The sequence below is a fragment of the Colossoma macropomum genome, unplaced genomic scaffold (assembly GCF_904425465.1).
Source record: "Colossoma macropomum unplaced genomic scaffold, Colossoma_macropomum, whole genome shotgun sequence".
Taxonomy (NCBI): Eukaryota; Metazoa; Chordata; class Actinopteri; order Characiformes; family Serrasalmidae; genus Colossoma; species Colossoma macropomum.
The window spans coordinates 33,442,740-33,465,698 of NW_023494785.1; the positions used below are offsets into that span (position 1 = coordinate 33,442,740).

General features: G+C 38.0%; 1 protein-coding gene across 6 annotated transcripts in view; it reads left to right on the top strand.

Annotated features, from left to right (window-relative positions):
* Positions 1–22,959, top strand: part of fmnl1b (formin-like 1b) — a 63,012-nt gene that overhangs the window by 9,016 nt on the left and 31,037 nt on the right. For 4 of the 6 annotated variants that reach the window (XM_036591590.1, XM_036591599.1, XM_036591607.1 and 1 more), the window contains 7 exons: positions 14,104–14,187; positions 15,419–15,499; positions 15,644–15,717; positions 18,094–18,177; positions 19,298–19,420; positions 20,797–20,905; positions 22,808–22,884. In XM_036591590.1, coding sequence (XP_036447483.1) covers positions 14,104–14,187; positions 15,419–15,499; positions 15,644–15,717; positions 18,094–18,177; positions 19,298–19,420; positions 20,797–20,905; positions 22,808–22,884 — 632 coding nt within the window. Of the gene's footprint in view, positions 1–4,471; positions 4,666–14,103; positions 14,188–15,418; positions 15,500–15,643; positions 15,718–18,093; positions 18,178–19,297; positions 19,421–20,796; positions 20,906–22,807; positions 22,885–22,959 lie in introns of those variants that run through there. The other 2 variants (XM_036591631.1, XM_036591623.1) reach the window with 2 other exon arrangements.

The window sequence follows — 22,959 nt, forward strand, 5'->3', positions numbered from 1 at the left end:
AAAAAAATACAATTTCATAAATCAGCTTAATGAATATTCTTTCCTCATTTGATTGAGTGGGCCTGGGGCCAGAGGCCCTGAATTAGAAAGTAAGCCCTTGCATTAGGCTAGCTAAGCAAACTTTGTACTTTGTGAATAATTGCTGTCTCTGGTTTAAGAGTGGTGCAGTGCTTTTATTTTTTGTTTTTGTCACTTGTGCAGCACTTAGCTTGTTAACTGAGAAGTTTGCAGAATAAAGTAACAATCTTGAGACAGTATAAGGTGAAATGGTGAGGGCAAGTTGATGAGGGCATGTTAAAACAGTACTGAAATAGAGGGTCGATGTTGTTGAGGATGTACTCAAAGATTCCATTGTTAGTATAAACGCCAATTTGTTTTGCAATGTTACTATGTTATTAACATTAATATTTTGAAGTTTAAACAAAATTTTATATAAAAATATTTAAATGCTGCATATTACTGAGTAGATTATCTTTCTTGTTCACTATGTTATAATAAGAGAATCTATTTGGAAGGAGCATGTACATAAATTCACTTTCACATTTTATCTGTCTTAGAGGTGGCAGTGGTATTTCTTTAGTTTAAGCTAGGTTTGCATTTCTTGCCATTTTGGAGGTGTTCAATTTCTAAAATCTCCATTAAGCTGATCGAGCAGGTGTAAATTTCATACAGTGTCCAAAATCACATTTTTCTGCTCTAAATAGTAAAGCAACATATTACTCCAGAAACATTCCTGTCCATTTTTTTCTACACCATTTGAGCACAGCTGTCTTTTATATATTGTCAAAAATTCATGATGAACGGAAAATGGAACAGAAAAAATCTCATTACATTCACTTACATTAAAAGTATAGAACATTTTTGTCTGCTCCTGTAAAGTTACCATTTTGCAGATATCTGTGCCTAATATGTGTGTCCAAAACTGTACTATTCATCAAACAGTAGGTCAAAAGTATCTGGATGCTGTTCCACAGGGGTGTTCAGCTCTGGTGCTGGAAGGATTATGTTAGACATTGGCTCTCCCTGACCAGAGTTGAACCACCTGCTGTAATACCTCTGGCCAAAAGTCAAATTGCATGAACAACACATGCTAAGACAGCCACCTCAGAAACAATGCTCCACCATACTGCTGGCTTCTAAGGTGGATGTCTTTGAGAAGATGGTGGGTGGGGGGGGGTGGGGGGGGTGGGGGGGGGTGGTCTAGGTGAAGTGGTTTATTCACTGCATTCATAAATGAGAAAGTTCTTCAAAAGTTCTGCATAATTCAATTGCTAATGTATAAGCAACATCATTGAGAGTGGTTTCATGTGAAATTGTTGACTGTAGAGAGACTGAATCAGATTTCTTTATAATGGTGGTGATAGGAACTAGGGGTCGCAATGTTTGACATCACAAATATAGCCATTTTATTCACTATCCAAAACCACCCGTGAACCTATACACTCTGAAAATGGTGCCACAAATAGTCCTTTAAGTGATGCCATTGAAGATTTTTGGTTTTACTAAAGAACCATTTTTGTAACTGGGATATGAGATTGTGTAGGGCTTTTAAAGTCTTAAAGGACCTTGGGGCGACACAGTGCATAGTGCCATCATGAATGGATTGGATTTCTCAAAACTATCATAGAACACCCCAGGACTTGAAAACACATCAGCAAGTGCATTCATAACCATTTCAAATAATAGCTTTCTGTGAGCTACATTTCAAATCAAATCACGTTTATTGTCACATCACATTTACACAGGTGCAAGGTGAGTGAAGATCTGGTGCACAGTCCCTTGTAGAATTTAAATGCAATATATATATATATATATATATATATATATATATATATATATATATATATATATATATATATATATATGTGTGTGTGTATAGAAAAAAACAAATATATATACACCAGCTCTAAATATATACATACCATCAATCAAACCACTTTGAATGATTTCAGTGACTTTGTCTCTTAATAGTTTGATTATGGAGACATTTTGAAAAAATCTGTGTAATCCCCTTTAAATCTTCATCAAAGTCAAATAAAAAGACAAATAACACTAATCTGCTAATTTGCATCATGCGGCATCATCAGACAGGATTCTGCAGCCAACATGGTGGTTAAGGTTAGGGCTGAGTTACAGCAACATTTATGTACAGTCATACAGAAGATGACTGCATGAAAACACCCCACAGAGACAAATATATAAACAATGTGCATGTGTGTAGAACAGTAAATAAAACTCTCAGCCCTGCAGCTCTGATCTCTGTGTATAGATTTGTCATCGCTTATCCGGCTCTATCATCAGCTGCACACACAGAGAATGATCAATGAGAGCAGCTAACTGTGTTACCATAGCCCCCCCACTCCCCCAATATGCACACAAGCAGCACATACACAAGAACTAATTTATGGGAGGGAGACACTGTAATTCTGCATGGCAGCATGCCATTATATCAAAAGGGCATCAGAAGATATAGGCCTGTTTTACAAAAGATAAACTGATAAATGGGCCTGTTTATCAGTCCTTGATCTTCTTGGTGTGAATCGTGTTGCTACGCCCTGACAACAGCAAACACTATCATCAAAAACCTTGAGAATTTCTAAGAACAAAAGCAGATGCAATGCTTTGGTCTAAACATCCCATCAGTCAGCCACAGAAAACCTGTTTTTAGTGTCAGGTCAGAGCTCAGATGTAGCAGCTGCGTCAGACCTGCTACTTGTCAGGGTTTAATCTGAGTCAAAAATGCTAACATAAATGAAAGTGAACAGCTCCTGGTTAGCATTATACAAATCATATCATGGTGATTGGTGGCTCCTAGCTTCTACTCATTGTTAGCCACATTATCTGTGCTAAGACAGTTGGAGTTGATGGGAGTCTTGGGATTCAGCGTATAATAAAGTCAATACATTTCACGTCACTCCAGTTTCAATGTTGTGGCAGCCTGCCCTGGAATAGAGCAGAAAGAGCACTGTTGATATGAAATGATATGACACATTCGGGGAAAGGACTGTGATGATAAACTGACAGCAAAACATTCCAAAACGTTTTTTAGCATAAACTTTAAATACACAACATATACATTCATACACTCATTTAGGTGCATCCTAATTATAAAAAAATTAATTTATTATAAATTCTAATATTTGTTATTATTATAAAACCAGTATTTTTTTATTATCATTAGTAGTAGTAGCATAAATATATAGAGTGCTTGATAAACTCTTTGGTGTTCCATTATATTAAGTAAACTGACATTTTACTGAAGAATTTAATGGGACTCTTAGTTTGACAGCAGTGGCATTTCTGCTGAATGCGAGCAAAGTAGACCATGCTATGCAAATGTCATCTAGTGTTGACAGAGGAGGGCAGATAAATCTGTGTTCTCATTGGATTTGTTTAATAATTTGATTAATTTATTAATTCTACATCATGAAACCTCAGAGGCAGATTTAGTTAGCTATTGATCTAAATGAGGATAAAAGTTATTTATAGGAATGCACTGATATGGGAGCTGTGGGCTGATGCCAATATAATTTTTTTAGGTACAGATGCCAATATTGATGCCAATATACTGACATTCAGAAAATGTAGGCATTGAGACTAGGTTCACCTGGATTAGCATTACAGACAAATCCCACATTTATTTGCAGTAAAATGAATACGATGCAGACATTTTAGTGTAGTTGCCCAGCATTGCCAGAATGTTCTGCTAGAGTACCTCATCAAACAGCAATTGTAAACACCAGTCTGATATTTTTCAAAGCAAATATTGGCTGATATCAAGTCATGGTGCATGCCTGGTTATTCATAGGAAGCATGTCTGCTAGAGGTGCCGTATTCATGGTGCTCCCAGTTTTTGTATATGTCATCTTGGATACAGCGCACAATTTTGTCTTTTAATAATGTTACCGTCAGTCTAAGCTATTTTATGTAGCTTATATTAGCCAATCTGCCACAGTGTTGGTAGCAAATCTACCCGTCAAATGTAAATATTTAGTCATGAAAAAAGTTATGGGCCAGATTTAAGGATAAATTGTAAATGTGTGAGAGACTGTATGGGCCGGTAGTTTGAGATCCCTGCTATGGAGCAACTAGGTGACTATTGGTGGGATGATGTAGCAAAACAATACTAACCTTGAATGTTACTCATTGGCATGTTACTTTGTACTTGTCCCATGATGAGAGAGAGAGAGAGAGAGAGAGAGAGAGAGAGAGAGAGAGAGAGAGAGAGAGAGAGAGAGAGAGAACAACAAGGAGATAGGGAGAAAGACATGGACAGAATGAGCAGTGTGGCATAGAGGCAGTGTTTGTCCTTGAGCTTCTGTCTCCTGCTGCCTACCCTCATTTCCTACTAGGGAAGAGGAACAGAACTATTATTAGAGGTTAGGAGATACTTAAAAAAACATAGTGTGTAGGGTGGTTAGTGTGGTAAAGTGGATATTATGGATATTTCTTCAATCCAGAAAGAGTGAGAGAGAGAAATGGAGAAAGTGTGTGTGTGTGTATGCAAGTGTGTGTGTGTGTCCTAAGGGTGTATTACTGCAGATCAGTAGCTCTCCTCCCACAGACCTGATGTGTAATATAGGCCACAGCGCCATGCTAATGAGACCATGCTCAGGGGAGAGTGTGTCTGTGTATGAGCTGAAGTGGGTTTCAAACCAATTTAAAGTAAGTTTTATATGTTTCTACTTGGGGTAAATTATCAACGCCACTATTTTCCTACTCTGACAAGTCTGAAGTCCAGGGGGTGGCTGTACCAGCTGTACAGACGTTCAAATGTAGGCTAGTTATAATGTAGTTCAGGTTTACACATTGCTATATCCAAACATTGAGCTTAGCAGTTACTAAACATTTGCACCTTCCCCTGAGCTGGTGCAAGAATTAGGAAAACCAATGGACATGTCATAGACAGCACAAAAAAGACAAAAACATTAACTTGTTAATTAGTTAACATGATTTTTTTTTTTTTTGTTAATAACTTTTTGTTTAGTTAAAAATTCTAAATGTTACATGCTGTGATTTTACAGCTCTAATCATCTCCCTGATTTTAACTCCTAGCATGAAGCTAAACCGCTCCTGTTCCATGAGATGCAGCAGATGCTGAAATGTCTAAAGTGATGCAGCTGTCATGTCAGATGAGCAGAAACCGTCAATTAAAAAAGCTACACATTTGGTTGGAAATATTAAAGAATAAACAAACAACATACTGCATATTTTTCCAGGTCAAAAAGTCAGTGAAAACCACCACCGCATTTCTTTGGTCACAGGTTTATTGATTAGTTCTGAACGTGTTATTGTTGTGTAGTTACTACCGTCATAGGCACTATTGAAAGTATCTGTTGGTTACTAGTGGTGTCCAGTAGTCAACTCATTTAGCTGAAGATTAAGTAAGTTACAGAAGCCTTACTACACTTTAGCGGGATCAGCTATTTCGCTAGCTAGCAAGCATACAAACACAGACTAATCAATCATTTCAAGTTGATTTGCCTCTTTATTTTAAGTACCATATTTAATCATACTTTGTGTAGAGCTTCAGTTCTGTCCTTCAAACTGAAAAAAGACTGAAATTCTCTACTAAAGACTAGCTCAGCATATGGCAAATCAACATGGATGCTCACACTGTCAGTAATGAAGAACATTATTATTAAAAAAATTTATTAAAAGAAGGGAATGTAGTTATGTAGATCAGCTAACATGCAGACACAGGAGTTGGTTAATCTATAACATTGAATCTAAATCTCACAGTGTTGAGAGGGTAAATACATGATGATTGTTAAAGTTGTCACTAATGTCACTATTGTTAGCTGGCTAGCTTGTTGCTATCAATACTCGCTGTCATTAAAGTGTCCATGTCTTTCCAGCTTTGTAGCTCAAATGCATGGAGATTGAAAAAGATGCAATTCTGAGCTCCGACTTCTGAATCTAGCGCAGCATCTGACATCTGTAGCCCTCTCGTTTAAATACTATGGATAAATCAACAAGACATAAAATGGCAGTGTCTGAGTGTGAAGGTTACAATTGCAGACAAGCTGTAACATGCAGCTGCTCACTTGCCATCTATCTTCATGTTCAGCCTGTGATCACATGATTTACATGCGCAGTTTCAAATGAACCCTGCATTCACACAATAAAAATAATGTTATTGAATTACTGAAAGTAATACACACATTCTGTTGAAGTTCATTTTCTCCAGACATGTAGATAAAACAAAATCTTTTAAATGGTTATAAATGGAAAAAAAAAATCTGAAAATATGAAAAAATTGTTTAATTTGTTCAAATAAGACTAGTGCGATAAATCGAGATTAACTACATAACACAATGCAATTTAATTGTTTGACAGCTCTAGTTTCTACACAAACAGTGAGTTTTACTGCCAAGAAGCAAGAAAGAATATTAGTGATAGAGAGCAGTAGTAAGAGAATAGTGAGAAAAAAGTGCTAATGTTTGTAATCTACACTTGTTGGCCACTTTATTAGAAACCCCCACCACAGGGCCACCATCTGCTGTCCTGCACAATTCTCTAGCGCTAAAGTGATGAGTTTCTGACCACAGAGCTGGATATTTTTAGGTGGTATACCTAGAGTCTGACCAACGATGAGTGTGGCAGAGAGTGATAAATTGTGCATGACGACAGATGGGCTACAGTTTGTAATTTTACACCCATGTACTGACCCTTTAAGGTAGGTGGATCTCATAAATTGGCCAGTGAGTGGAAGTACAGAGTCTGATAAAGTGGTGAGCATATGTCCACTTTAACTTTCTATAATCCTATCAGCAATGGTGTGATATAAGCTGTTAAAGAATAAGTGAACAGACTAGCAGCCTCATTTTTAAAACATTAATACACACACATTTGATCTTAAAATGCATGTATGCAAATTACATTTAAGTGGTGTTTAATAAAATGTGAATTTGACACATAAATCAGCATAGATGAACTCAAGTGTCCAACCTGACATATGAACTACAGTCCAAGAATGCTATAGACATTAGGATACATGATTCATGAGCGTTCTGATTTTATAATCAAATGCAAGTGCTGAGAACTTATCTTAAGAGCAAATTGAAATTCAAGTATGTTTTATAAATGAGAGCCTATAACTCTGCCACTGAAAGCACAGTTAGTAACTGTTGCCAATGACAGAGTTTGTCTGGTTTGCAAATTAGATTTGCAGCAATTAAATCATTAACAGTGTTTTTGTAATTGATGGCGCGCTAGCGTTATTAACAGCACAAATGGCAGGACTGCTACTGATGATCAACAAGCTTTCCCCAAAGCTCAAAAGTGTCCTAACCGCCATTGATGTAACTGCTGTAACTTGTCCCGTGGTACTTGATAAGGGCTGTATTGTTTATGGGTGCCTACAACCCTACACAACACTGCTTGACCCCTCATTAGTCTAAGTAGAGCAGCCACAGTAAACATCATTTAAAAGGCCTGTCACTATCCCTGACTTTACTCTGAAGAGCCAGTTATGCATGATTAAAATTATGAACAGCCAATGCTATTTGAAAGCCTTGAAACTAGCCAGTAGAAACAGTACAAAACTGCTTCAAAATACATTTGGCTTTAAAGCAGCTTGCAAGCACACCTGTACCAGCAATTCAGTATTCTTATGGCTTGGGTTAGTTTTGTTTGGAGTTGGATTAGAAGGAAAATTTGGACTAGCTAGTTTGGTTTGAGAACCATGGGTCTGCATGCCAATGACTATGATCTGTGGTTCAAATGACTGTTTTAAGGCAGTGTAACAATGAACTTATGCATGCCAAATTGAAAATATCTCACTCAGGTAACTGAAAATCTCTTTCCAGTCACCTCACCAAAGCTGGCAACCCTGGTTAAGACTGTTAGAGGGTAGACAGAGTCAACGCCAACAGCCCATCTCAACATCTGGTTTAATAAGCCCTTGTCCACTTGGCCTTGCCATTATCCCTCGGGGGAATCACAGACGCCTTCTTAAGGGTTCCATTACTTTATTTGCTCAAGTGAAGAGTTTTAGAGGAAACTTTGAAGGGGCAAGGGACCAAGTGATCGTGACATGAGCCTCAGAAGCAGAACTTGCCCAGAAAGTACAGTGGCCTGATGCATTTTCTTTTTCAAACCCGACAATAATGGCAGACAAACCTGTAAACCATAGCAGTAAACTAATGTTAATGTAATACGCTTAACATTACAAAAATATAACATTTGATTTGCTGGGCTTTGGGCTGCTACTGCATCGCTTATATATGACTGCTGACAAAACTTCACTTTCCTCTGCTAGCTTGCTAGTGAGCCTGCTAAAAGATACACGGCCAACAACAACATAAAGAGAGGCAATGCACCACAGCTGTATTCATGTGTATGACCAAACAATGCAATTCACAAATTTTATGTGTATTATGTTCAAACTTCACAAAAAGCCTTTTGCTTTGCAAAGTTTGCAAGGCTAGCTGATTAGCTCACTTTTACTTAGCACTTATGGCCAGAATGCACTAGGAGCAAACGTTGGGTCAGAATGGCATTCCAAATTAGATCGAACAATTTGGTAGCAATGTAGTATGTGTAGAAGCAGTATGTGGTTTGAGATGCAGCCCTAGATCAGTGTTTCCCAGGAAATCCAGGTATGATATCCCGGATGCTCCCTGCTCCCAATAACCCTGATCCACAGAATCAGCTGTAACAACCCCTGACTGAGCTAAAGTGGGTGTGTCAATGCAGGGAAAGCACTAAAATGTGCAAGCAGGAGGGCGTCCAGAACTGGGATTAGGAAACACCAATCCAGGAAATTGCTGATTGTTATATGTTCAAAAATCACCAGATTGTTTTATACCAGTGTTTCTTAATCCAGCTGCTGACAACCCACAGCGTCAAGTATTTCCTGATGTAACACACCTGATCCAGCATATCAACTGATTATGGAGTTCTTCATGAGTTGGACCAGGTGTTGGGGCAGGGAACAGCTGAACGGTACCCTGCTGTGAGTCACCAGGAGCAGGATTAAGAAACACACACAGTTTTAGGAATTCTCAGGACTGTGCATGAAACTAAGAAGTCTTGTGTAGAATGTACCCCAGTCTCCATGGCAGTCAGTCAGTGCACCCTGAGTTTGTAAAGTAAATAGTTAAGAAGTTCCACAGTTGATACTCAACTACTTGTTAATTTCCCCAAGCCATGGTGCCATCATTTGAATGTCTGACCTACTCGTTACAATTAACGTCTGGGTGATCCATGTGTTTATAGTTGAAAATGTCAGTCAGGGAGCTCATTTTAAAATGTTCACAATAAATTAGCAGCGTTAGCCAATGTGATTCATATATACTGATTAATACCTAGCTAGCTAACTGACTAGCCTGCTAATGTCAGCCATTCATTGAAATCTAGCGATTGATCTAGCATTAGATATCTAAATAGGCTATATGAAAATGTAAGTTCACAGAAAAAAGTTTGTACATGTTTATGTGGTTCTGTTTATCTAACTTAAATCAATTCTCTTGTGTCTTTTATGAACCAAATGAAAGGGTTTATTGCCTGCAATTTAAGTTGCTGTTTTTATGTGTGATTCCTAGTCTTTGTTAACTCAAAGCATTATTGATTACAAGGTAATGAATATGCCTACACTGATTATAATTCAAAATCTCCGTCCAATCAAAAGCACTATTGTTGGCAGCATGCATTATTTGAGTATGTTGTTCTTTTAGCTTTAATAAAAAGAGAAAGAGAGAAGAAAGAAGGGTGAGGAGTACAGGGAGAGGAGAGCAAGGGTCTAAGGACAGAAAAGTAAAGCGCAGAAGAATAGAATAGAGGGAGAATGTGTTTTTAGAAGCTGAATATGAAGTTCCAGTAAGTCTGTTATTAAAAAATTAAGTTGTGACCGTAAAACATCAAGAGACCCAGACGAAGTGAAGTCTTAAAAGCTTCTAAGAAAAAAAAGCCAAGCTTTGAGCTCTTGCATTCTGTGCATTATTTTTTTACGTGGGGACTTTTTACATGCACTATACAGTCATATGACACCCATCCTTTTCATGGAAATTAAAATATGGCAAAATTGTGCATACAATGATATTCCATTTGTTACATTAAACTGAGCAAAATTTTACATAGAACAATATTCAAGTATTTATTCGTTCATTAAAAATATGTGAAGGTAAAAACATCTGTGATTATTTTACATATATTTCAAAGTAAAAATGCAACAGAAAAATATAGTATTCTATTTTGCAACAAGAAAACAAAACAAATGGTCTTCCCCTAAAACCTCGCCATTACCACCACAGGATAGCAATGCATAATAGGAGAGCATGAGAAGAGAGAATGAGGGAGCAGTGACTCTCTTCCTCATTAGCCAACCTAATTACAGACTTTATTTTAAAGATACAGAGAAAGACTGCTTTTTCTGTTTAATTGTATATTGACCATTAGGCAAGGAGGCCTTGTGTTCTGCTGGCCCTGCTTACCCCGAGAATAGTTTTTAGTACCAAGATCCAGGATCCGACCAGCTTGCTGTTGTGCCCTTGGACAAGCTACACAAGCCCTACTGTCCCAGATGGACCTCAGTGACTGGCAATGCTGTGCTGCTCCTAGAAAGGGCATTGTTGGTCAGTAAAGTATGTATTTCAGAAATACACCAAAATACCATTCTCTGAATTCTGCTTCAGGAAATGCTGATCTAGTCAGCCATGGAGTTATTGTATGATTTCTGATTTGGTCATAAAATGTAAGGTGGGACTGGAAGAGATGGTGATTTAAGTTAGCTTTTTCTTGGCTATCGCTTTATCTTGACATTACCTGCTACAGCAAAAGTAAACAGCTGCCCAACAAAGACAACCCTCCCAGAGACATGCTTGAAAGTCTCACCTACATTAGATACAGTGGACTGTTGTGTGGGATATGACGTAGTTTATTATGATCATTATTCATATCCCTGAGGATATTAAGTAGTCCCACACTTCATTGTAATGATAAAGGCATATTGACGATTATGAATCTGTTGTAGGCCGAGGGATATGCATACTCCTTAGCTCTGACTGGAGTCATCTGGAAAGCAAGCCTACTAATAGATTTCTAGCAACAGATCATCAGAGATATGAAACTGACTTATCAGTCTTTGATCTTCTTGAGGTACACTGTGTTTAGTTTTTCACAGACAACTGTGAAAGGTATCATCAAAAAATCTTGAGAATTTCTGAACACAGAGCTCAATGCCTCTTCCAAATACCCCGTCAGTCAGCCACAGAGAACGTGTTTTTAGTGTTTGTTTTGTGTCAGACCTGCTGCATGTCAGGGTTTACCTGTGGAGATGATGTGTACTTTGAGAGAAAAGGTGAAAGTCAAGGGGAAGCCTGTGTTTTGATACAGGATACACATGCCATCACGACTTCAGTGTCACAAATGCAACAGTAGGCCCTGAAATGGGTTAAACTATATCTTGGTAAGTGAAATAATCCAAAAATATCTAATATTTGCCCTTGTGAGCTTGTTGGAAGAATATTATAAGATGAATTAACCTGTATGTAGACTTTTTTTGCTTGAAATTTTGCTTATTTTTAGAATTTTGTCTTGTAAAAAGCAGAATTGTCTGCACTATATCACAACTATATGCTTGGAATAAAACACCTTCTCTAGATAAAATAACTTAAAACAAGATAAAACAATCACAAATAAGTTAAATCTTCTAAGTAATCTTATAGTGTTATTACAGCATTCTCAAAATGAGAAATAAAAAAATTAAAACTATATTTAAGATTATTTTACTTGCCAAGGTGCAATTTTTTCTGGTGTAGACTCGACAGCTTTATGCACACGATACAGTACAATGAGGTATTATTAGAGCAGGGAGAAATATATCTATAAATTTTAGTGCTATAGCCACAGTGTATGTTCACTAACTCCAAGAAAGCCCTTTCAATTCTGTAGATTAGCTCTGTTAGCAACATGACCTGTTGCTATGACAGCCTGCTAAATAATGCATGGATGGCATGAGTGTTTTCTTTAGAGGAATTACACACTCTCACACACAACAGTGGACAATGCTGCCTTATAGAAGGTCTCCATGACTCAGTGGCAGCAAGTAATGCTAGAAATGCTGAACACACATAGACACACAGAGCATATGCCCAAGATTTTGGCAAACAACAGTGAATGGATCCAAAAGTCTGAGTTCACTAAGAACTGTTTTTGTTGACTGTTCATCAAAATTTTTATACTTCTCATCATTATTCAGGAATACATTAGTTATTAATTGAGATGACATATTAACAAGCAGTTTTAAAAACAACATACATTCTAAACACTAAATGCTTTTCACTTTCATAAAGTTACATAAATTCCCTTTATCCAATGCTACTTTCATTTCTTGTTATGTGAGTAAATGTTTTAGTTACAAGGGCATGAGGACTGCTAGCTTTTGTACTTTGGTAAAAGCACATCAGTGTTAGCATTATATAACAGTATTTATGTACCACACAGAAGGGATGTGCACAGGTACTTGAGTACTCAGTTAACCATTCGGGGTGCCAGTATTCAAGTACTGAAATAGCTATTTGGGTACTCATTAGGGTATATTTACTTTTTCTGATAAGTAAGAACAGACAAAGTAGTGCCACATTTTACAAATTCTATCAAAAACTTTGAATACAATGTTTGTATTCAATATTTCATGCACTAAATCCAGTTAAACAGGACTAATGATGCTCTCTTTTTGATCAAACATGCAGTTGGGCAGTGATTTTTAAGTACTGAGGATATCCACACAATGCTCAGAAAAGCATATTGTGACATATTGTGATGTAATTTATCACAATAAGAATATTTAAATTGGCCAGCTCTACTGAGAAGACTGAGATATTGTGGCTTTTACTGCTGAAAATAAAAAAAGGCTGAACAATTATTTCTGTGAAAAACTAACATGTTGGCACATCGTCCAGTGTTACTGGATAGCTGTAGTTTTCATTCATTAGCACATTAATATACCCACACTGAGTCATAGAGAACCCCAGTTAATACACTGCCTCAGTAGAGAGTAATATTACTTTGAGCTGGTAAAATACAGACAGATTAGGTTTCCTCTCTGTGTGAGCATTCCAGGCAACTGAACTGAACTGAACCTGGTCCGCCAAACATTGTGGGTCTCAGTTCATTTCCAAGTGACCCATATTTGTGTTTTCTGGTGGTGGGAACACATTTTTTGAAGATCTGCACCAAAACCTGGGAATTTAACACCAGAGCATGTTTTTTCATGTTTTTCACAGTCCAAAGACATGTAGTCAGGCCATTTGGACACTAAATTGCCCCTAAGCATGAATGTATATGTCTGTCTGCCTTGCAATGGACTGGTGACCTGTCCAGGGTGCATCCTGCCTTCTGCCCAATGACCAACAACCACCACCCGCTCCCCCCCTGACCCAGAAGGATAAGCGGTTCAGAAAATGTGTGTGTGATTATGATACATTTTTTCACAAATATGTCTGAAGGATAGATATGCATTTTATACAGTGATAGGCTAAAGAATGTAAAAATAATTAGTTTCTCTTAGACAGTGATCAATAATGGGATCAAATGAAAAGGCAAGGAAAATTTCTTGGGAAGTCTCTTGCTGTTCAGGCTCTTGTGGAGGCTCTTGTGTTTCCTGAGCCATAAAAAAGCAACATTTGAGCAATAAAATTTTCCTCTGGGTAAATGTGAAAGTAACAGATCCCCATCAAATTCCAGACCAATCAATGAACGCCCACGTGTCTAGTTTGGTGCACTTTAGGTATTGTAATGTGAAACCACCCGAACCACCCGAACCAAATGAAAAAGATACAGTGTCACAAAAACCCAAGTCTGATGTGGACTACAGAAAATGAGCTAGGTGTGAAATCAGTCACTGTTGGCTGCTGGGTGAAACTGACCCAGGAAACTGACCCAGCACATCTTGATCTTTGTGATTTAGACAACATAAACCTTACTGCTGTACTGGAAAGTCACAATGTTTGAAAATATCTGACTGCACATGTCATAAATCTTGTTATTATTATCCCAAGTATTGCGATCCTACAAATAGAAGAACGCATAATACAAAACAAATACAATGTTTTGTTAAATTCTCTCTTTCCTTTGTTCTGTGTGTATATGTGTGTCTAGAACTCTATGAACCTTCCTCCTGATAAAGTCAAACTACTCTGCCAGTATGACAACGAGAAGAAGTGGGAATTAGTCTGTGACCAGGTGAGGGTGCACATATACACCTACATCCTGCAGAGTCTCATTAATATTGTATAATGTGCTCTGGTGGCTATGCTCACACTGCAGTTAATAGTGGCCCAAATCTGGCATTTTTCTACTTATGTGATACAAATTTGTATGAAAGCCCATTTCTGCTACTTGAAAAAATGCCCAAATAATACCAAGTCATAATTATGAGATAGCAAATCATAATTATAATATAGTAAGTCATGATAATAAGATACTAAGTCAAAATTCTGAGATACCAAGTCATATTGATGATATCATAAGTCATAATAGACTATAGTATCTCATTATTATGAGAAAGGAAGTCATTATGAGATACTAAGTCATAATTATAAGATATCTCATTATGTGATAGCAAGTCATAATTATGAGATGCTATGTCAAAATTGTCTGACACTTTCTTGATTTCTTCTATTTGTAGAATTTTGATAATTATAAGATGCTAACTTATAATTACAAGATATTATCGCAAGATAGCAAGTCATTATTATGAGTGCTAAGTCATTATTACTGCTGTGTTTGATCCACTCGTACCAGCACAACACACACTAATGCCATCACCACATCAGTGTCACTGGAGTTCTGAGAAAAATAGAATATACCCATATTCTTTGCTATATATGTCCTTAAAATGGTCATTGTGGTGATGCAAGTTTATTGTGACAGTAGCCATTACTGCTTCATAAATTTTACTCATAACAAGAATAGTCACCATGTTTAAAGTATTTTACAGGTTAGTTACTTAAGGGTACAGAAGTTTTTGAGCTATGCACATGTGTGCTTTGGCTTTATAGCAGAATGGTAAAGTCAGTCTACAAGCACAAGCATACTACTGTTCAACAATTTGACAGCCTTTAATGATGTGTTAGTTGTGGAAACCCAAATCAAAATGATGAATTAAGTTTATGATTAAACTTGAAACCCTACATAGCACAATTGTCTGCGTATATAATAAAGCATTAATGGCAGAAAAGGGTAACTCAGCACTCTTTCCTTTTCTGCAATGTTGTGTATGAGGGGGAGAAATAGAGAGATTTTGTTTTGTCCTGTCCTAGATATCAGTGTGTATGTGTACTGTTTCAGTAACTGCAGTGTTTTATTCCTTACCTCCCTCAACCCTCCAGACTCCCACATACACACTTACTCACTCACAGTATGTTTCTGCCTAATCAAGCTGAGCAGCCTGCTGTGTGTGTTCTTTCCTCAGGAGCGCTTTCAGGTGAAAAATCCCCCGTCAGCGTACCTGCAGAAACTCAAGAGCTTCATAGAGCAGGGGGGCAGCAGGAAGGTGTGTGTGTGAATAAGAGAGAGTGAGAAAGACAGAAAGAGGAGACATAATTCATTGTTTTTAAGCTATTTGTGACAGTTTTAGTGTATGGGGGGCATGAGAGAGAAAAGAAAGCATTAACTGTCCTCTGTAACTGTGTATCAGTTCAAGCGACGTGTCCAAGAGGCCACACAAGTCTTGAGAGAGCTGGAGATATCCTTAAGGACCAACCACATTGGGTAAGAGCACACACATATACATTCATACATACAGAAGGACGTTATGTAAAACGTCAGGGCTGAGTTGACCATAAGCACTGGAACTAAGCTTACTACAGCCAACTGGAATCCTAACTGGGCCTTCAGTTTGAGTGGAGCCTGTCGCTTCATGTTTTCAAACTGCTATGAGTCAGAATATTCTTTTGTAACTTTGAATATTCAAATGGTCATGAAAGTTCAGAAAATCTAATAGTGAATTGGGGTGTTCAATTACATTCAAATTAGCTTTCTTTAGTGTTACTTGTTTGAACTCCACCAGAGAGTACTGAAAGCTCTAGTCTGTTAAAAAAATTGCATCGTTTCTCAACCCAAAGCATGAGTATTTGAGGTTTAATACAGATATAAACTCACCGTAGAAACAAAAGTGCTAGATCTTCAGCAGTGCTAATGTGGACGAGAGCCCTGCACCTGAACCGAGCGAAACAACTGGAGCAGTGGCCAAGAAACCATAAAATGACAATGCGTCTACCTTAGCAGTCCTGTTCAGTAAGGATTCCAACACAAAAACAACAGAATTGAGTCAAGCAGAACTTCGCCACTACTGTGAGGACATGTACCTACCACATCACACGGATGCCTGGATTTGGTGGAAAGTGAATGAGAGCAAATAGCGCAGCTACCAAGAGCCTACTTGTGCATGCCAGCTACATCTGTGCAGTCATAGATAGCATAGTGTATTCCACAGCAGGTCTTATCATATTTGTCGATTGTATTATTTGAATAATGCAGTGAAAAATCAAATATCAAATTTGACAGAAATGTTCATCCCTACTAGGGACACAGTTTCTCACATTCATATTCGTGCAAGCATGTGCACAGATAAGGCCAGTCCCAAAAAGCGTACTCACAATCCTGCAGTCCATAGTTACCAAAGCATACAAAGACTCAAAGGCTGGAGGGTATTCATTTCTTACTGCAGCATTCTGCAAGGACCACAGCGATGCAGCCTGTTATCTACAAATGCTTAAGGTGCAGGTGAGGACCAGTCAGAGTAGATGGTTTTACAGTGTGGCCAACATGGCAGACAATAAGATATTCAGATGTGAGTACAATTCCATTTGTTCATTGATTTAACTTGCCATGGAGCTGCTTAATGCTTGTAATCTGAATTGAGCCACTGTAGATATGCAAAGTGGCTCATTTAAAAAAGTGTGTGGACTTTGAGGAGAACTGCAGGGCTGAGTGCACCTTTTGAGACTGGCATTGGCTTTAACACTAAAAGAAGTTTGGCACTAGAATTGGCTAACACTAAAAGAATTGGCCGAGACCCCAAAAATAGCAGTGATGGGACACTTGATACTAACGTTTAAATGCTGTGTCAAGTTTTCGAAGCACAGATGTTTTGAAGTTCTGCTTCAAGGTGTGGTTCAAACACAGATGTCACGTCATTATAGATGAACAGCTGGGTTAGTGATGAGCAATAAAAGAAGTTGTCTGGACCTCAGCACCCGTCACTAAAAAATTACATCCTTGAGACTTTTAGTGGTTTTAACACAGCAAAAGATCGATGAGGGCTTGATAAGGATAAAATTCAAACAAAACATTTGTAATAAACCAAATAAATTGCACATAAAAACAAAAGGAACAGAATGAATAACCACATGAACAGCCAACAAAGAAACAGCAAAGTTAAGATAACAGAATAAGCACATGATTAGAGCACAGCAAACCACATGAACATGCAAGGATTGATCCAGGAACAGTGAAAAACTGAAAGAGGGCCACATATACACACAGATTAACCAGACACAGCTGTGGACCACTGATTGGAAAGGCGGGACTAAGGAGCAAACTAGTGAGATGGTGGGTGAAACAAAGACAGGAGTAGAAACGGTAGAGGGAAGAGCAACAGTGGGGGATTCCTGACAGATACATGGACGGAACCAACTCATTAGTCAACAAAGAGGGGCTACTGTAAGACTTTGCACTCTGTAGCTTATATATGGAGGAAAACCAGTACAGCAGCCACTCCTACCACAAATCAACACAGGAATCTAAATAAGGTTTAATTACCCTCTAAAAACAAGAAATCAAAAGCTCGACACCTTAATCAGTTCTGCCTATTTGTTTCTGTGTTTCCTGCAAGAGTGATTAGGCATTGGCAGACGGGGAGTGACAGTGCATGTGGGTTAAATGCGGTCGTTGATGTTTTGGGTGTTTCCAGTAAAATGTCAGTCTTGTTGCACCAGAGAGTTGATAAGGATCTTTTTCAGAAATGTCTGAAATGTCATCACCAGCTGATAATTACAGTGGAAATTATGTTGTCAAAAGACTGTCTCTTGTCTACCTGACTCTCTCTCTCTCTCTCTCTCTCTCTCTCTCTCTCTCTCTCTCTAGCTGGGCTCAAGAGTTTCTGAATGAAGAGAATAAGGGATTGGACGTTCTGGTTGATTACCTGTCTTTTGCCCAGCGCGCTGTCCCGTATGTATCAACTGAACAATCAGTACAGTGATACCTACATTTTTGACTGTTTTAATAGCAGAACTATATGAGGTGGTACTGAACTTAAAGGCTGCATTCAAAGTTTCACATTTAAGTTATAAAATATCTGGATAAGCATTAGCTTACTCCACCACTCCTCCAACTGTCTGCAGAGACTGGAGGGAAGGCTACTGTGACTGAAAATGTGCATTACAGCTGATGAAACCAAAGTGACCCTTATTAGTCCCACAATGGGGAAAATTCATCTTCGCATTTTAACCCATGTTAACACCACAGCAGTGAAACACCACATACACACTAGTGCAGTGAAACACCACATACACACTAGTGAAGTGCAGTGAAACACCACATACACACTAGTGAAGTGCAGTGAAACACCACATACACACTAGTGAATGCACACAAACTAGGGGAAGTGAGCACATTTGCCCGGAGCGGTGGGCAGCCCTATCCACAGTGCCCGGGGAGCAGTTGGGCGTTAGATGCGTTGCTCAAGGACATTTCACTCACGTACTGTCGGCTCAGGGGATCACAGCGCAACCTTCTGGTCATAAGGCTGGTTCCCAAACCTCCAGCCCATGACTGCCCCATGGGTCCAACATGATGACATGGAGTCTTTGCTCACCTGATGAAATATCATAAAAATGGAAAAATTTACTAAGTTTCCCAGTGTTTTTAAACATTTTGTGCTGAACTCGTTGTAGGAATAGTGTCTTCATCTACTGTAAATAAAACTGTTATGAAACACAGAATACAAACTTGAAATTTGCCAACCCTCCCATTTTAGTGAATGGCAACTGCTGTTTCTGCTGAAGTAGATCAAAAGAATACAGCAGTAGGAAGCGTGTGTGTATGGTGCAGGTGCAAGGTTACACATGGTCCAACACCCAAAAATATCCAGCTGAGAGTAGCTATGAACAGTGGTCAGTCAGAAACTGGTCATTGATGAAGGTCTTGAGGACAGCACTTGTGCATCAACAAATGAACTACGGTCTCTTACTGTACACCAGCAAGGTGAAGATACAGGGTAGGGGTTTCTAATAAAGTGGCTGTTGAGTGTACATTGTCTATTTTCTTTTGTATTTCCATGTGTTTGCAGGTATGATCTGGACAGCACTGATAATAGCAGCTTTGAAGACAAATCAATGGAAGATTTGACCTCCATAGCCACAAACTCCCCTACCCACAATTCTTCACGCACCAACCGCTCCTTCACTTTACGGTCAGTCCCTCGTAGCATGTTCTAGTGCTGTACAGGGATGCTCCTGTGTGTATGTGTGTGTGCGTGTGTTTTCTATCATGCTGGTCCTATCACAAACTCAGCAGGACTACAGGATGAGTCTTCAGGGTTGTGAGACTAAATGATTAGTTTATTCACAGAGTCACACTGACATCAGGCACCACACACCAGAGCAAAACACACAAACAAAACTGATTAAGTTAGGACTGCCAGCCTTAATGCGGTAAATGAATAAAACCTTTCGTTTCCACATTACATTTTAGCTGAGTTTTTAGTAAGTTCTAACACTCTTTTAAACCTTAGCTTCAGCTAAACTTCAGCTAGATTGGCTATTACACCAGCTAGCTAGCTAGCATGCATGTAGTAGTGGTTAGTGTGGTAGTAATTGGTTTTTTAGGTAGTGGTTTATTTTTGTAAAATGTAAAGCTTACAGCTAATAACAAGACTTAACAACTACTTTCTACTAAAGAGTCAGAACTCAACTCAGAATCAGAGAAAGTTCCTTGTAAATATTATGATGTGATCATAAAATATTTTACCTTTTATAACTGTCAGTGTCTAGTATAGGCCTGACCAATATACTTGCTAAATAGTCTATAACAACACAATGTATGTAGATTCACCTCATAACACTTTCTCTTCTTGCTTTTCAAAATTAAAACAATTGTAAGGTAATCTTCACTGGAACTACTCCATTTTACAAGGATGTATGATGTAAAGTTATTGGTCTTTTCATGAGAACGCAGATGATTCTGGAATGTCTTTCATCATAAATGAAAAATATAGTGTTGGATTTGGTGGGACAAAGGCCGTAACTCTGCAAATGTTTTTCTGCTGGTTCTGAGTTTGCAAAACCTGAATGTTTTGTGGTGTATACGTTTCCAACGTTCTTTAGTCCACTTGTAGTACATGGCTTTGTGTTTTCATTGCACCTGAGTCAAATAATTTGCTGATGATAAAAAGGGCACTACATGGGGTATGTTAGAGCATGAAAAACACAAAACTGTCCAGTGCAAGTGGTCTGCAGGACTGGAGTTGTGAAATAAAGCCTTAAGCCCATATCTTGCTGGTTTAGTTATACCTATAGGGGGAGGTTCTATAACGTAAGTGATTGCCAAGCTGGCCAGATCCTTCACAAATTACATCACAAAACCACCCCTGTGAAAAAAAATCCAGCTTGAATAGTGCTTTAGTCTGATGACCCACAACTCCTACATATTCCTCTTTTCTCCTTTTCTCCATTTTCTCATTTCCATCTGAAGCCCACACTGATCACACACTGTATGATCAGCGCTGATGATGGAATAAATGGTGTGTTTGTGTGCATTCCTTTCTCTCTACATGTGTGACGTTTGCAGGCTGAACTCTTTCCACAACAGGAAGACTCAGAGGAACTCGCGTCTGCTCAGCCAGAAGGATCATCTACATCTCTGCATCATGTGTCTGCGGGCCATCATGAACTACCAGGTACAAAACATATGCACTTTAAAACACTCACAACCTCACAGCAACTCTCATGTTATTCTGTTCTCTTCTGATCAGTTATGTGAAGGATGGTGCCCTCCAGAAATACTGGCACCCTTAATAAATATGAGCAAATTTTTATTTTTTACTTAAATACTCACAAATCACATTTACTGACACTCCTAGAAATTCTAGTGTAAATGGTATATATTGGGGTCATTCTACAGAAACGTCCACTTTTTTATTTATCCATAGGAGTCACTGGTGTTACTGATCGTCATTGATGTTACACATATAAATAAAGTGACAGTAACATTTGTGAGTGACATTTTTAATGAAAAGTGACATTTTTAATGAAAAATGCATTTTACAAAATGGCTGCTACAGAGCATCAAACCACATATTGTCAATCATGGAATATCCACTAAAATATATATTTTAATTCATTTGTATTCTATTTTTTCACAGTTACCTAAGAATAAAGTAGGTCACACCAGTGACTTTAGCTAAAAGCTTCATATGAAATCATGAGCTAAATAAGAAAATTTCTGATAACTGAAAAGACACAGTGAGACTTACCATGCGCTTTTCTCCATAGATCCTCAGAAAATAGGTAAAAGGAAGTCAAGTGATGTCATCAGTGTGATTTTCATTTCAAAATAAGAGATCTTTTGTTACGCAGTAACACCAGTGACACCACTCCTGGGGACCACAACTTTCATTACATATTTTATAATATTTATCTGGCATTTGTTTTGTCATTTAAATAAAATATTTCATAGTCATGTACAGACTGTTGCAGTTAAAATAGCAGAAAAACATGGTTTTTACCTTAAAATTTGGCACTCACCCTTTACACATGACTGTGAGGACAAGCGCTTCTGTGGTGCCTCGATTTCTATATAATTGATTTAAAAACCAATGTTGCTAAATTGATGGCTCAAGAAGGTGTAATTGTTAAAATAACATATTGTTTTATTTAAAAATATAAATAAATTGTAACCCTATCATGTTGTTTAAGTGTAATACATATGTAAATGCTAGGGACACAAAAATGGACGTTTCTGTAGAATAACCCATTGCCAATCATGCTTCTATTTTAAGCACACCTCAGTCTAAAGGAAGTCTGACATGATCGTCTTCTACGTTAGAATGATGTTTATATTTAATAGGGTATTTTTCATAGACAGGGATTAAGCCTAGTCTTGGATCTCTTAACAGGCCAAAATAAATGTTTTTCTTGTACTTTTACCCCTCAGGTCTACTTATGATGTTTGAATTGGTTTATATACCAAAACCAGTCATACTTCCTTTTTACATGAACATTGTCTAACCTCTCTTTATCCCTTACAACTAAACAGGCTATTTTGTTATTGTGCTTTTAAGATGGGTATGTGTAAATGACTTCTGTTCTGATTGGCTGTTAGATTTAAAAAGCAGTCCAGGCTGAAACACACCTTATAACTTCAGCACAAGTGGGCCGAGCTAAACTGCTGTAGGCAAGATTGATTTGGTTTTTCATGTCATCATAAAAACAGTGAATTCAAAGTGGGCTGTTTTTGCAACTAAGCTACTATATATGGACTGTATGGACTTGGTAGGGAACAGTTTTGAAACTTTAACAGTGTAAATATCACACGAAACTATTCAAAATCTACTTAAAAGAAGCAAGGAAATGTTGCTTTTTACTTGAAATGGGCCCTTTAATCTTTAATCTCTGACCAGGAATCAAACCCATAATGAGTTGTTTCCTTTGAATATTTTTTCTTTCCTGTTTCCTGTGCAAGACCACAACAACAATAGCATTTTTCTCATTTCTACCAACTGCCAATCATTCTGCAAGGCACTGTACATATTAAATCTGTAAATAATTATGTCTTGTCTCATCTTTTTTCTCTCTCTCAGTCAGGGTTTAATCAAGTGATGAGCCATCCACACTGTGTGAATGAGATTACCCTAAGCCTGAACAACAACAGTGGCAGGTGAGAATTGTGTGTGTGTGTGTGTGTGTGTGTGTGTGTGTGTGTGTGTGTGTGTTGGTCGTTTTCGACAGGGAA